The 14582-nt window shown below is 42.6% G+C and overlaps 1 protein-coding gene across 2 annotated transcripts in view; it reads right to left on the reverse strand.

Moving 5' to 3' along the window:
• LOC133026811 (retinal-specific phospholipid-transporting ATPase ABCA4-like) overlaps window positions 1-14582 on the reverse strand; it is a 37835-nt gene that overhangs the window by 6827 nt on the left and 16426 nt on the right. The window contains exons 10-32 of one of the 2 annotated variants that reach the window (XM_061093780.1): window positions 11881-11997; window positions 11057-11254; window positions 8436-8641; window positions 8174-8350; window positions 7780-8002; window positions 6366-6587; window positions 6038-6242; window positions 5810-5887; window positions 5497-5688; window positions 4715-4892; window positions 4466-4597; window positions 4193-4332; window positions 3939-4076; window positions 3501-3679; window positions 2852-2954; window positions 2192-2397; window positions 1899-1953; window positions 1696-1776; window positions 1122-1297; window positions 825-949; window positions 583-681; window positions 296-485; window positions 58-152 (exon numbers count right to left, since the gene is read on the reverse strand). In XM_061093780.1, coding sequence (XP_060949763.1) covers window positions 58-152; window positions 296-485; window positions 583-681; window positions 825-949; window positions 1122-1297; window positions 1696-1776; window positions 1899-1953; window positions 2192-2397; window positions 2852-2954; window positions 3501-3679; window positions 3939-4076; window positions 4193-4332; window positions 4466-4597; window positions 4715-4892; window positions 5497-5688; window positions 5810-5887; window positions 6038-6242; window positions 6366-6587; window positions 7780-8002; window positions 8174-8350; window positions 8436-8641; window positions 11057-11254; window positions 11881-11997 — 3515 coding nt within the window. Of the gene's footprint in view, window positions 1-57; window positions 153-295; window positions 486-582; window positions 682-824; window positions 950-1121; window positions 1298-1695; window positions 1777-1898; window positions 1954-2191; window positions 2398-2851; window positions 2955-3500; window positions 3680-3938; window positions 4077-4192; window positions 4333-4465; window positions 4598-4714; window positions 4893-5493; window positions 5689-5809; window positions 5888-6037; window positions 6243-6365; window positions 6588-7779; window positions 8003-8173; window positions 8351-8435; window positions 8642-11056; window positions 11255-11880; window positions 11998-14582 lie in introns of both variants that reach the window. The other variant, XM_061093781.1, reaches the window with a different exon arrangement.

Below are 14582 nucleotides of genomic sequence, written 5' to 3' on the forward strand. Positions count from 1 at the left end.
ATCTATGAGGTATCTATTAAAATTACGTTTTTTCAACTGGTGCTAATGAACAAATACCTGGTTCTGATGAGGCTGGGATAAGTCTTCACCAGGTAGTCAGAGATGTTCCTGCCTGTTAGGTCCAGGAGAACATCTCCTGTTGACTGGATCCTCTAGTGCACAAAATGAGCACTAATCAGATATTCGTGGGAAGCGGGTGACCTATGATTGTATCTATATGAATACATGAGAATGGAAGGAATCTACAGGTTAAAATATTGTGATCATGTTTAGTAACAGTGACCCAAACGCCTACCTGTGGAGGTTGCAGGCCTCCAGCTCCCTCGGGGCACACAGGCAGCATGGTGAGTTTCTTGGGTGTGCTGCACTGACAGTCTGGTGACGGGGTGAGGGAGTTCCACTCTGGACCAGCCAGCATTTCTATCAGGGCAGGGTTCACCAGGGCCATCTCCCAGTCTGTGGTGATGTTGTTACATGGGAAATCTCTGCCAGGCAGAGAAAGCGAGCCATGTTGTCAAACAAAAAACACAGGGGACGGTTGACGAAAAATAAAATACATCTGAAACCGTGGAGGTAACTTACTCCAGTGGTTCATCAACCATGCAGCGAGTCCCGAAACCAGGCTTGTCCAGCAACACCTCACCGAAGTACCTCATCTGAGCATCCATAGGTTGCTCATTACTGCATTGGATGGAATAAAGAAAATACAAGATTAACAAAACCAGATAAATCTTACAAAGAAAAGACATTTAGACTTTTAGCTAAATTCATTTAAAAGTATTGTACTGATTTGATCAAACCCACTGAAACTCCTTTATGCTCACCTGAAGAAGGTGTACTGTCGTCCATACATCCAGGGACAGAGCGTCAGACTTGGATATTCCCCAAAAGGTGGAACGATCAGAGTGAATGTCAATGCCAGGAAAACAAAACTGGCTGGCAGCACAATCTACAAAAAATAGAGAGCAGGGTTAAAAATTTGATTTAATGAAAAAAGTATTACTGAAACAACTGAAGACAACTTTGTGGTCAAAATAAAAATTTAGTCCATAACTAATAAATGGAAAAACACTTCAACCTAAAACATAAAATGCAAGTGTAATAGATTCTACATAAGATACCTGGGCAAAGAAGTCTTTGAAGGAGCGGGTGGTGTGATGCAGCCTCTTTATCAGCAGAGCAAAGAACTGTTTGATGGTCAGACACAGGCCTCTGACCTGGTCCGACCCCCTGCCTGCGCTACCGTCTGAGACATCACACGGGCCCTGGCCATTGGCGTGCGAAGCTCCATCCGCCTCTGCAATACAGAGTTAGGGTCAGGTTGCACAGCCTGACTTTCACAGACAAAGTCAGCAAGTGTGAAGAGGCCAGCCAGGGAGCCAAGCATGTTCGGCGTATGCATTTTAAGCATTGCTCTACCTGCCTATGTGCATATAATTAGGCATCTGTTGCATGTTAAGTGCATAAGTGACAGCTCCAGATCCGAACATTTGTTTAAGATAATCCATTCAAGCTGAATCTCTGCGTTACACTTTTGCCAAAATGTGCTGTCAGGAATAAAAAATAAAAATATTTATCCCACAAAAGAAGTTTTTTATCTTATATGTCAAACCCCTAGTTCCAGAAATCCATTGTTTTTTCACAACAGCAGCATCTGTCCCAAGCTCTAAACTCTAAGCTGCACGCCACTGTCACCTTTTCGTGGCTCCATATCAACAGCCACTCTGTTTAATCCACAGAGACTAGTTCGACAAATCTGCTGCAATGTTCTCTTGTCTGGGGGAGTTAGAGAGTGTAATACAAAGGATGTCACTCACAGGAGGAGAACACAGGGGTAGTAGACATGCAACTACACAACAAATCAACGTGTTGTGACGCCATTAGTCTTTTCTTTTTACCTTGAAAACATTTCCTGTTGGTTGCCTTCCCATCAGCAGTGACCTTTAGGAAGATCTAAAAGAAAAACAGATGCTCTTCTTAACAAAGCTGGATGAAAAAGTGTGCAGTAACAGTGAAGGTGAAAGTGAGGCAGTGATGTATGACAGATTGCCTCACTCCTATTGTTTTCTTTTTAAATTGCTTTAGCAATGATAATCAAAATATATAGTTGTACTCTTGCATCCCTTTCTCTAGTGCTATGACCAAAATCTTAATTTGTAAATGTAAATATTGTTGATTTATCTTTGTGCACCTCCTCCAACGATGTGTCCGACACGCCAAAGCTGCTGAGGCCGATGTCCCCCAGGGTTTCCTCCAGCTCCCTGAAGAGGCTGGCGTATGCCCGGGGCTGGAAGTCGCGGTTCGGGAGCAGGTAGGTCAGCTCCTGGCCGATGGCCTCGATCAGACGAGCCTGCGGCACGTGATGGTGGATCAGGGCTGTGATGCTTTCCATGTTACCTGGAGATGAGTGGAATTAGCTGATTATTCATACATTTTCATATGTTCCTACTTGACATGGCATCTGTGAAATTTGACGTTAACTCTACTTTCTTTGCTGCATCTTATTATTATAATTGTTGGTGTTAAAACATCTCAAGGTTCTTCTTGTAATGTCTTTCTTTCCTTGCCTTCAAGGCCTTATTTTTACACCTAAAAGCCCAATAGAGGTGTTTGGCTTTTAATAGAAACATAGAGGGAACACATGTGACAGAGTGCAGAGTGAACTGGGCGTTGCTAGGTGTGTGAAGTTGAACAGCAGGTAGAGAAAGTTGACTGACTGCAATCCAATGCAAACGCACTAGTCATTAATACAACACTATGTCTCACTTCCTTCCTGCAAATGAATAGACTTTGAAGAAAGGGTGACAAAGAACTTGACATAATACACTGATATTTGAGGCTATGATCTTACCGTCCATCTGTCTGCCTGCCGACTGCGTCTCTTCTGTGTTCATTTTGAACTTAGAGCATTTGGAGCATTTACAGTCGCACTCCTCTGTGCAGTCGCAGCTAACCTGAGGGAGAACAGGTGACTTTTTTAGTATTTTTTAGTATCATCATACCTACATATCTATCTATCTATCATACATATCTCATTCATCATTTTAATATCCCCTTATCACAAGGACTCATTTACAAACAAACTACATTGTTAGAAACCATAGTATTAGTCTGATGTTAAATGTCTTTAATTAAATAATTAGATGTTATGTCCTCTGCCATGTGGATACACACACTTCAGTAGGGATACATAAGGGTTAATTGTTTTCTTTTGTAATTTACTTATTATTCTTAACAAGGGATTATGGCCAGAATTAGCACTTACTGGTGAATGTGAGTGTGAATGGTTCGTCTCTATATATTAGCCCGGTGAAAGACTGGTGACCTGACCATTGTGTACCGAACTTCTCCCAATGTAAACTGGGATTGGCTTCAGCGCCCCTTGACCCTCAAAGGATAAGTGGTGTAGATAATGAATAGGTGGGATTTCAAGTACTTTGTCTTAAATTCCTTCCTACCCAGATTTTGTTATAACCCAAATACACACCAACATTGCTCACCTTTAGAGCGTCACGTTTCATTCGCCGTACAAGAGTGAGGTAGAAACCGGCGCCGAAGCAGTTCTTGAGGAAGATTGGGGAACCGCAACAGAAGAGGCGACCCTGTGAGATGATGGCCACCCGGTCACTCAGCAGGTCGGCCTCGTCCATGTGGTGGGTGGACATTATCACTGTGCGTCCTGTAAATCAGGAGACAGAGCAGCACAATGAAGAAGTGAGGAAGAGAGATATGTAACATAACGAAAGATTTTTGATGAATCTGTAATGTAAATACTAAAGAAATAACAAAAAATAAAATAAAAACAGGGAGCAATATATATAGTACCCAAATTTCCCATTATTGTAAATGCAGGGCAGTGTCCAGTTATTGTTTTTATTTGCAGATGACAGATATTTTTGACATGAGGACCTACACTAGCCTGCAGGTGTCTTTGTTACCTGCACGGTATTTCAGCAGCAAATCCCAAATGGAGCGTCTGGAGTAGGGGTCCACCCCTGAAGTGGGCTCATCCAGGATCACCACTTTAGCCCCGCCGACAAACGCCAGGGCGACTGACAGCTTCCTCTGCATGCCTCCTGAATCAGAACATGATACGGTACTGATGGTGTGTGTGTGTGTGTGTGTGTGTTTGTGAAGGTGTGTTAAAAAAAATTGCACAATACATCCATGCGTACACTTGATCTAGACAGACCTGAGAGGTTCTGGGTCAGTTCGTCTCTCTTGTGAGGGAGACCCAGATCCTGCAGCATGTTCTCCACTTCCTCCTCTGCCTCCGCTATTGGACGGCCTTTCAACAGTGAGTAGAACAGGATATGCTCTGCTACTGTCATACTGGCAGACAGCAAGAGAACAAGGTGGAAGCAATGACGGTGTTATGACCACATTTGATGTGCAGCGTTGAGGCTTTTAACTTGTTTTGGCGTTTTTATACATGTTTTGACGAAACGTGAGGCAATTTACTTACTGCTGAAAAAGGATGTTGTGTTGGGGACACATTCCCAGAGACAGGCGAATGGTATCCATGTCTGTGCGGATGTCCTTGCCATAGATGGTGGCCGTCCCAGAGGTGGGAGGAAACATGCCAGTCAAAATAGACCTGCGAAAGAGAGGGAGACACAAAGGGAGACAGGCAGAGAGAAGGAGAGAGACATTATAGACAATTTTCTAAACATGGCCAACATTTAGTGTTTAGTACAGTGTCTGTGTGACATACATGGTGGTGGTCTTCCCAGCCCCATTGTGGCCCAGAAAGGCAGTAATCTGGCTCTCGTAAAAACTGATGCTGAGGCCATCCACTGCCGGTGTGGAGCTACTGCCAAACACCTTGACCAGGTTCTCGATGCAAACCCCCTTCACCAGGTTGGCCGGCTCTGCCTCAAAGAACAGCTGGCCTGCACACACCAAAGAAAAAAGCATACACTGCATCTTACTACTTTATCTGGACTGGGAGTGAATACCGCTTCTGGAGAAAAGCACATTTAAATACATCACAGCAGACATACTGTACCAGTGAGGCAAACCATTGAATCAAAATGTATTTATATAGCACCTTTCAAACTAACCGATTGCAGTTTAAAGTGCTTTACAAGTAATTGACAAAATATATATGCATAAATCTCACAAGTGTTAGGGTCAGCAGAGGCTCAGGGATAAAAAAAAGTTTGAAAAATCTCAAACAAATAATCACACTATCAACATCTCATGTTTCTTCATACTATTCTTTTCAGAATATAACAAAGGTGTCATTTTATGTCCTGAACATTTTTTGCAAGAGCAGGACAGATATGACGTTGAGGTATTGGAATGCAAAGAAATCAGCTTCCATCACTTATTAACTAAACAAACTGAGAAGCTAGTGCTTTGTGTATTCACATATGCCAGCAAGTGCAAATACACACAAGGGCATTGAGTTCCCACACAACGAAAATGGCAAACTAGGAACAAGTTCCCAGACACAAAATTCACAAAGATTTAACATAAAAGCTATTCTACCACCTTTTTCTTGGTTCTCCTCGCCCTCAGACTGGTTCTCCTTCCCAGGCCTCTCCCGCTGGTGTTCACATGAGTTGGCCTCCTCGCTTGGTTTTCCCTGTTCCTGGCTTTCCACCTCTTTTTTCTGCTGCTCTTCTTGCTTCTTGCTCACTAAGTTATCAAAGCCTTTTTTATCCAACTCAAGCTTGTTGTTGCCTTTGAGAAATATGGAAACATATTTAAATGGACATGCAGTCTGGGAGTAATGTATTTTACACATGTATTACACATTGATTTAATGATGAACCTCAGGGTAAACAGTGAGTGATGCACTAACTTGAAGCTGGAGACACAGTGTTGAGCCAGTAACATGGCAGGAAGGGGAAGTAAAATGGTCGGCCAATTCCATACTGTCCTGTGAAGGAAAGAGGAAAAGATTTAATCCCTGAGCTACTTTAAACATGTAAATAACTCATGCATCTTGTATCCTAGACATTATCTGTAATAATTACAAATATCAGCAAAAGTTGTAAGCAAACCCTTCATTTGTCTCTAATATACTGACCGGGGAAGACGTTGTCCAGGTACCAGGCCAGCACAGCGTACAGGACAGTGTCCAGGCCCATCATGCAGATCGAGGTGAGAAAGGAGAACTCGTCCCCCTCCAGGGGACTGGTCTGGATGTTGTCCCACTGCAGACCCAGACCCTGTTCTTCGTACCGTGACAGGTACTCCGTCCCAAAGCCAAACGCCACTTGGGACAGCAGACTCTGAGGAAGGGGCCATGATATGGTTTGAGACAGATACGGTAATAATGGACTACACTCACTTTGATTATTCAATTAGATATCTAGTTTTTATGCCTTTTACTATCTTTTTTATTTCACACCCACCACCAGGATCTTCATGTCTTTGGTGATGCGGTCTTGCCAGGTGAAGAAGAAGATGTGCGGGAGGTAAAGAGCGAAGTAAACGATGCCACAGCAGGCCGCTGCCAGGTTGGCGTGGTTGAAGAATACGCTAAGGAGGAAGCACTGCATGATGGTCGCAATAGTGAAGGTGAGCAGAAAGAGGAAGAGGAGGATGGGATTGGTGTAATTCAGCACCCTCCCTCCCTGTAGGCCAGACAGAAACCGACAAAGTGATGTTTTTAATTACAGGAGAAAACAAAACAGAAGTCAACTTCTTGAATGATTTTGTATATCACTAAATACCTGAAAGCTGTTTCATATACGTGACATAAAGCTCTGGATTATAATGATGTTAACCTGACATGTCACCAAACCCCTGATGTACCCTCATCCATACATTTTGGTCATGACCGCCTTAAATACGTATTGGATAAGAATCTCAAACTGAATTTCAGATTGTGCTCGGACTCAACTTGAACCAACAGTAATCCCAGGATTGTTTAGAACTAGAGTTTTTCACCTTGTTTAGCCAGATCTCTGATTTTACTGAAAATGATAATCACCTGCGCCTTCGACCATTGTATAAAATCTGTCATTTCTTTTAATCATTATTTGGTGACAAAAGCATTTTTGCACTATTGCAGTGTTCAAAAGAATTTGAACTGTACATCATAGCTTGGTAAATAACCGTTTAGACACTTACATGCTGTGTAAAATGTTATCAAAAAATTTGGCGAAAAAATTATTTAAAAATAGTTCCAAGTTAATTCACTCACTTTAAATAAGGATAAAAGTTAGTGTCATGAAATACACACCTTTTCAGGGTAATCATCTGTAATCCATGGGCTAATTTCATTGCTTTACACAAATACACCACTAGAGGTCAGAGCGGCCCACTTTACTCTAATGACAGGAGTTGTTACTTTAACAAGGTAGAAGTGTTCTAAGTTGACATGCTCAGTCCTGCAAGGTCACCGACAGACTTCCCATGATGTCATGGTATTCCCAGTTCTTTCATTAATGATTCATAGGGTAAGAATGAAGTTAGTGAGTCACCATCATTAATCATGTCATTCAAGGGAAAAGATAGGATTCCAGGAAAACTGGTTGATTTCTTGACAGTTATAGCCAGACTTTCGACTGTTTACTGCAGTTCAGATCAACAGAGACACGCAGAATAAATGATTTGGGGGCCTTAGCATTGCAGGTGGATTAAGTTTATAATTTGAAAATGGCAACTAAATTCCATTACATTGAAAAAATTTGAAATTAAGTTATTTTGAAATGTGCTGGGAAATTGGGGAGCAACATCTACACACATGATAGGAGCTGATATACATATACATCAGTACATTTTCATAAATGTAATATTTCAATTCTTGTAAATGTTCCTCACCATGATGATGGCAGTAAGGAGAGCAGTGCTGGTGCCCATCATGATGAAGCTGTCAATAAACCAGGTGGACCAGATGACACCGTTGGTGACCCCCGTGGCCTTCAGGGTCTCCTTCAGGCGGAGTTCCTTCTCGAGAACGATACTCTTGACTATCATGGACACCGAGTAGACCCAGGCCAGTACCATGAAGATGGGGAAGCAGCGGTTCAGAGTCAGCATGAAGCTGGATGGACGAGGGGGAGAGAAGATAAAACGCATGAGAATAACACAGCAACCAGAATGCATGTAGTGACAACCTACAGCTTTATTACCATAAAATGCTGTTGTTATGAATTCTGCAATGGCTGTTAAATGTTCTCGAACTGAGTGACCAGTTATCAAGTATTCCACTCACAGATCATCCACATAACATGGGTACGGCATCTGCTGAAGGTAAACACCCAGCGGCCACTCCTTCCCCGTCTGAGTCTTAATGATTCCATGCTCTATTATGTCCTGGAGGTAAGCGAAGCCACCCCACACATAGCGGAGGTCATCCATAGGATCAGCTCTGGGGCCAGGGTCCCAATACCTGAGCACATACACATTCATGTTCACTGTCAAAGTCTATCATCATTGTGCTAAACCCATTATTTCCCCTTGACTTTGATTCTAACCTGTCTTTGACCTTGTTGGTGCGCTCCACTGCATCGATATCCATACGGATCTTGAACTTGACATGAGGCGGGACACTGGTGGTCCAAGGGTACATGTTTACAAAGACGAGGCCTGCCCAGAACTTTCTGTCCTCCAACAGGTCCAAGGCCCGATGAGTGACGCTGTCCTCATCACGCAGAGCCACAAACTTATCCAGGATCACACACTGGGTGAGGGTGAGGGAACAAGACAGAGACTGATGTGTTAAATGAACTGATCTCAGACCAGGGTCAATCCAGAAAGTCATGGGAGGCTCAGCAAAACAGCATTTTGCATGTAGTAAGTGGTGGGGTTAAAAAAAACTGTATATGGTACAGCAAAGACTTTTGATTTCTACCCAAATTTCTATAATTGGTGAGTCAAATCTAATGGCCCTTAATGCAACAAGAATGAGTCCTCAGCCATGCTAGTGGGACTGTGATGCTGCAGAACAGAGCTCAAATGCAAAGAGAGATAACACTAACATGCTTAAATATAGCTTATAAAGTTTTCACTGTATTCACCATCTCAGTTTAGCTTGTACCATATTGTACCATACAAGTGGGTAAAACAGACATTTGGACCTGATGGTGGTGCTAGATGTACAATTCACATTAGGATTCATCCCCTGGGAACCAGAAACGTCTGTTAAAATGTAGGTGTTGAAAAAATTCACCAGATTATAGTGAAACTTCTGAGAGCTATGCTGATGGCGTGGCTAAAATCGTGTTAACTAAAATCTTATTTTATTTTTAGGTCAATTTAAAAAGGGTGTCAAATCCCTATGGGCTACACTCTACTTGCACATTTGCAGTTAAATTTTAGCAGTGGTTGTCTATCCCCTGTAAAGCATGGTCCAGCCGTTCACTGTAGGCTAATGCAAATAGGGAGGGCTTTGATCCAAGAGGAAACAGTCCAAAAACAACAATTTAACACTGAGATCCCACGCACAGATACCCAGCCAAACCCAAAGCACACACACAACTTGCCGTGCAAACAGAGACATGCATTCAAAATACTGCATTTTACAGACATGGTATAGTCTAAACAAACACAACAAATGATTCAAATCTTAAAGGGCCGTCCTGTAATTTACCCAAAGCATTCACTTCTGCCCCACTCCGCATGCATGCCACCAACATGCAGCCAACCAGCCGTCAAGCCCACGGTCATTGTTGTTGCTCTATAAAGGATGGTGGATGGAGTGGCAGCTGTATCTAATCGGCCTCAATCGTTCCCACTCTCCCTGTCACACTCAAGTGCTGTAAGCTTCAACGTGGACAAAAACAAAGAGCACCAGCCATCCACCCAGCCATGCCCCCAGGTGCCCCCAGTGTCACCCCCCAGAGCGATAGGCCTCTCATTCAGATTAGCCCCCGCAGTGAAACGGGTGATTTTAACTTGTTGTTTCAAATGAACTGGTCCCCTCTAAATGTGGAGGGTCTTCGCAGGAGAAGGTATGTGATGTGTTTTTCAGGGTTTTTTTTAAACCCTCCACTCCATCAGCAGTAAACAAAAGCGACCCGACAGCTAGTGTGTTACTGTGGCTCTCGCCCACCTGGGTGGATTTCCATGTCTCTGGACAGGGAGACAAATTGCAGAGCGCAAAGCTGACATCAAGAGTGCTATTGCGCACACAGTGGTATCGAAATCAACAAGGGACAATACCTGTGCCTAACTGGATTATTTCGTGAATAGACCTGCCCTAGAGCTTGACATTTAATGTCGAGTGAAATGGGCAAAAACAGTCCACATTCTTTCTGTCCAACAGGGGATAAGAAAAAAAAGGAAGAAAAAATTATCCTGACACCTTAATTACACCTGAATATTTAGAGCCCTCTTTGACAATTCAACAAAATTTGGTATGCTGGTACATACACGCAGCCATTACACTACCATCACAAGGCAGGTTGGGTCCATTAATTCTTGCTGCTGAAACTAAAGTCTAAACCAACCATCAGCAGCCTCGACGGGAATCCAGACTCATCAGACCAGGCAGCGTGTTTCCAGTCTTTAACTGTCCAGCACTGGTGAGTCTTTGCCCACTGCAACTTCTTATCTCTGTTCTTGTCTGTAGAACTTGGAGTGGAACCTGGCATGTTCTTCTACCGCTACAGACCATCCACTCAGATGCTTTTCACATTGCCACAGTTGTAAAGAGTGGTTATCTGGGCTACTGAATATTTGTGTCATCACCGACCTGCTTCACACTGGGTGTAATTTTTAGTTTTTTGGCTCCAACCTACATAAAAAAATTAAGAGATCCCAGGAGATCTGCAATGTCTGAAATACTCTAACCAGCTCATCTGACACTAGTAATCCTGTCACAGTCAAAGCCACCTATTTTTTATCATTCTGATGTTGAACTTTAACGTGAACTGCTGACCTGTATTTGCATGATTTTATTTATTGCACTGCTGCCACACATTACTGGCTGATTCCAATATTGCCTGAATAATCAGGTTAATAGATATTACTAATAATGTACACAATGACTGCATTTCCCAAGTTCCAGCCTGTATTTGAGAAGCACAAACATTTTGCACAAAATGGCCCATCCTGCACACACAAAGTCTCAGTGTTTCTAGTAATATCCACTCACATCCCCATATTGGTTGAGCATCCGAATTACACGGTCAGTGAGATTGAAGATGTGTCTCCAATCAAAATCAGGGAGGTCCTCTGGGCGGTCCTCTGGTGGGCCGTTGTACAAGAAGTTGAGTATGTGCTTGGAGGAGAAGGGCGCCTCCTCAAGACTTCTGTCAATGAAATCCATTACTGATGGATTACAGATGGAGTCCTGAAACAAAAGGAAGCAGGAGAATCACCTTTATCAAGGAAAAGTTTAATGTTGATGAGACCCATCTAAGATCACAGTAACATTTCATACAAAGTAATATAAGTAGTAAAAAAACATGACAGAAAGCAATAGTGAATAATAAAATTAAAACAGTAATCAAAGTGATGATAATGTTACTAGGTTTGTTTTGGGAGGAGTGGTCCTCCAAGTATTGATATGTATTTATTCTATCAGATAGAAAAAAATGAAAGGGCTGATAGTTTAATTAAAGGTAAAGGAGATGGTTACTAACAAGGTCATATTTGACCAAAATGATCGGTGAGTAAAATATCAGGAGATTTGTTAAACATTAGATGTCAACTGAATGGCAACATGGAGTTAGAGCCTGATCATATCTGCTGTATTTGGCACAGTAAGGCTGGTATGTAGGTGTCATTTTAAACCACAACTCACGTTAAAGTGATTGAAATGCTGTGATTTTGCATAAAATCTTGTGTTTATTTTCACAAACTATTCCAATATTGAACAGAAAGTTTCTACAATTCAGGCAACTGGATAGATAAACTGTCCCTGTCCCCTCTGGAGTACTGTTTAATTCTTCGATCACACTTCGAAGATTGTCCTACCCGAATCATCTTGACTTGGATTCCATCTTGGAAAAAAGCCCAAATCTGAGGAGCGACTTCCTCCCACGCCTTCCCCATTGTCCTGAGCCTCTCCAGCTCCTCAAATGTAGTGTTAGCCTGCAGGAGAGATGAGAATACATGTGCGAGCATGTGTGTGTGTGTGTGTGTGTGTGTGTGTGTGTGTGTGTGTGTGTGTGTGTGTGTGTGTGTGTGTGTGTGTGTGTGTGTGTGTGTGTGTGTGTGTGTGTGTGTGTGTGTGTGTGTGTGTGTGTGTGTGTGTGTGTGTGTGTGTGTGTGTGTGTGTGTGTGTGTGTGTGTGTGTGTGTGTGTGTGTGTGTGTGTGTGTGTGTGTGTGTGTGTGTGTGTGTGTGAGAAAAGAAAGAACGGGAAAGTGCTATCAAAAACAAACATTAACCCAAAACTGTTCTCACAAGTGTCCTCACTTGGGTGCACAACAGTTGCAAATACACAGGATTTGGTCACAAAGATAAAATGAACATCAAACTCACACATGTATACACGTGCACATGTGTACACAAAACTCTCGAACTCAAACACACACACACACACTGTCACTGTTCCTCTAATCTCCCGCTACATACCATTCCCACATTAAAGTCTCTGTGAAAACAGGCTTTTGAAAAGACAACACACACATTCTCACACAAAGAATTCCCGCGGGCCTGTTCAGATAACCAGCAACAGTGCAACAAATGCAACCGGTGCCAAATCGTCAAATATTTACTGCACGCTTATCGTTAAAACCCTGGATGTATGCGGGTACAGTGCTTTGTGTGGCAAATACCAATCACTGGCTGGTTCACTATTCAGTCATGTGCAGTGGGGGATGAAAGCGCTCAAGAGTACACCCAATTAAACGCCTCTTGTGTGTGTCTGATTTTGGGTGACAATGGGGACAATGGAGCCGGAGTGATAATGGAGGCCGTTGGTGACAACTGGCCGAACGCATTCAGCCTGCCCAGTGAATCTCAGTCAGGTTCCCACAAGTGAGCACTTCCTCATTCCCCCGGGGCAGTTTAAAATAGCAGGGGAAAGAAGAAGAAGAAGAAGAAGAAGGAGGGCTGGGAAAGGTGGAGGGGGTGATTTCAAGGGGGGGCAGTCGGAAGATCTTGTGGGTTTAGCCAAGACGAGGATGTTCTTTGCATATGCACACATACTCTTAAGTAAAAAATAACATTGCAACAAAGTGAGTCACTTCAACAATTATCTGCTAAACCAAATATTATTCTGTTCATCTCTGACACACTAAAGCATCTTAGCCTCAAATGAGCCAGTGGCAAACACATCAAGTAACTGCTGCCTGATTGTGATGCTGCACTTGTTGTGTTGTACTAATGTGTCATACCATGTGAGTATTGTAACAGTACAACAACACAGTGAAGCCCAGGATACTCTACATGAACACAATGCAACTCCATTAAAAACTAGAATGGCACTCAGTAGTGTGCATGCCTCATGCCAAGGCCCAACAGTCCCCTAATGAAAACTCATATAATATCACTAGATAACAGATAGACAGACACAGTGAAACATAGACACATAACCTATCTTGTGGAGCAAATAATCTCTGAGACAACTTGGTCATGAAAAGTGACTAGGTCTTGATTCCCAGGTAACTCCTTAGTTATCACAGAAGACTTTCATATTTCCATATTCGATAAAGTGCTGGACAACAGCACAAAGAAGGATGTTCAGTTTAAGCAATAAAGTCTACTGTATCTTACAGTAAAATTACCTCAAAATGTACTCTGGTTTCACTTATTGGATATCTTAAAATGTATCAAACTCAAATATAAAGCTTGATGATTCATTTCAGAACTAAATGTCCTGTAGTAACTTCCTTGTCCTACCAGTGTTTGTGAAGAGTAAGGAAATACAGCAAATAGCTGAATAGCGGAAGGATGCAGATAAGATACTGCTTTACTTTACACAAGAGTGGCCACATAAGGCATAACAATATATGTTAAAGCCTCTTTGAGGTTCTCATGAAATGCACTATGCATTAAAGTGTTAAGCAGAAGACAACCTGTTTAGGGTATATTTTTGTTCTTGTAATGTAAAGTAACGGATTAACCCCCTTGGTCATTACTTTCTTAGTGCAATTAAGATCCCAATCTACGGGAAGAGGAAAACAAAGAGGGCATTAAAGGTCAGGAAGGAGGAAGTACAAGTATGTGTGTCCCTTTGTGTGTGTGATCACACGTCTATAAGGACAGACCCTTGCTGCTTACATAACACTGAAAAAGCCATGGCGCCACTGGACTGTGTGGTAGTCACCACAGTTGATCGGCTTGTGCTCTTCCATTGCAACCAAGCCATCCATGACTGCTGCCCCCCTGAAGGCTTTGACCGACTCGTATCTACATCTAGATACAAAGGGCTGGACATGACATGAGGAAAGCTGATCCTCTTTTGAGGGGAAATGCTTTGTTCCCTGCAGTATGGCTTGCATGTTCTAACGATAGGGCTGTCATGGAGTTGTAGGGAAGTGGTGATCTCTATAATCTTATTTATTTATTTTCTTAAACAGATTTCATTATCTCACCATTATCAGATGGTGCTTTTCACCTTATTATCCACATACTTATAACCCCCTTATATTCACTTAAGCTGCAAAACAGTAATGCACAACACCTGTCTCAAAACATTCCCCCAGAGAGCCTTACAGGACCTAGCACGTT

The sequence above is a fragment of the Limanda limanda genome, chromosome 20 (assembly GCF_963576545.1).
Source record: "Limanda limanda chromosome 20, fLimLim1.1, whole genome shotgun sequence".
NCBI classification, from domain to species: Eukaryota; Metazoa; Chordata; class Actinopteri; order Pleuronectiformes; family Pleuronectidae; genus Limanda; species Limanda limanda.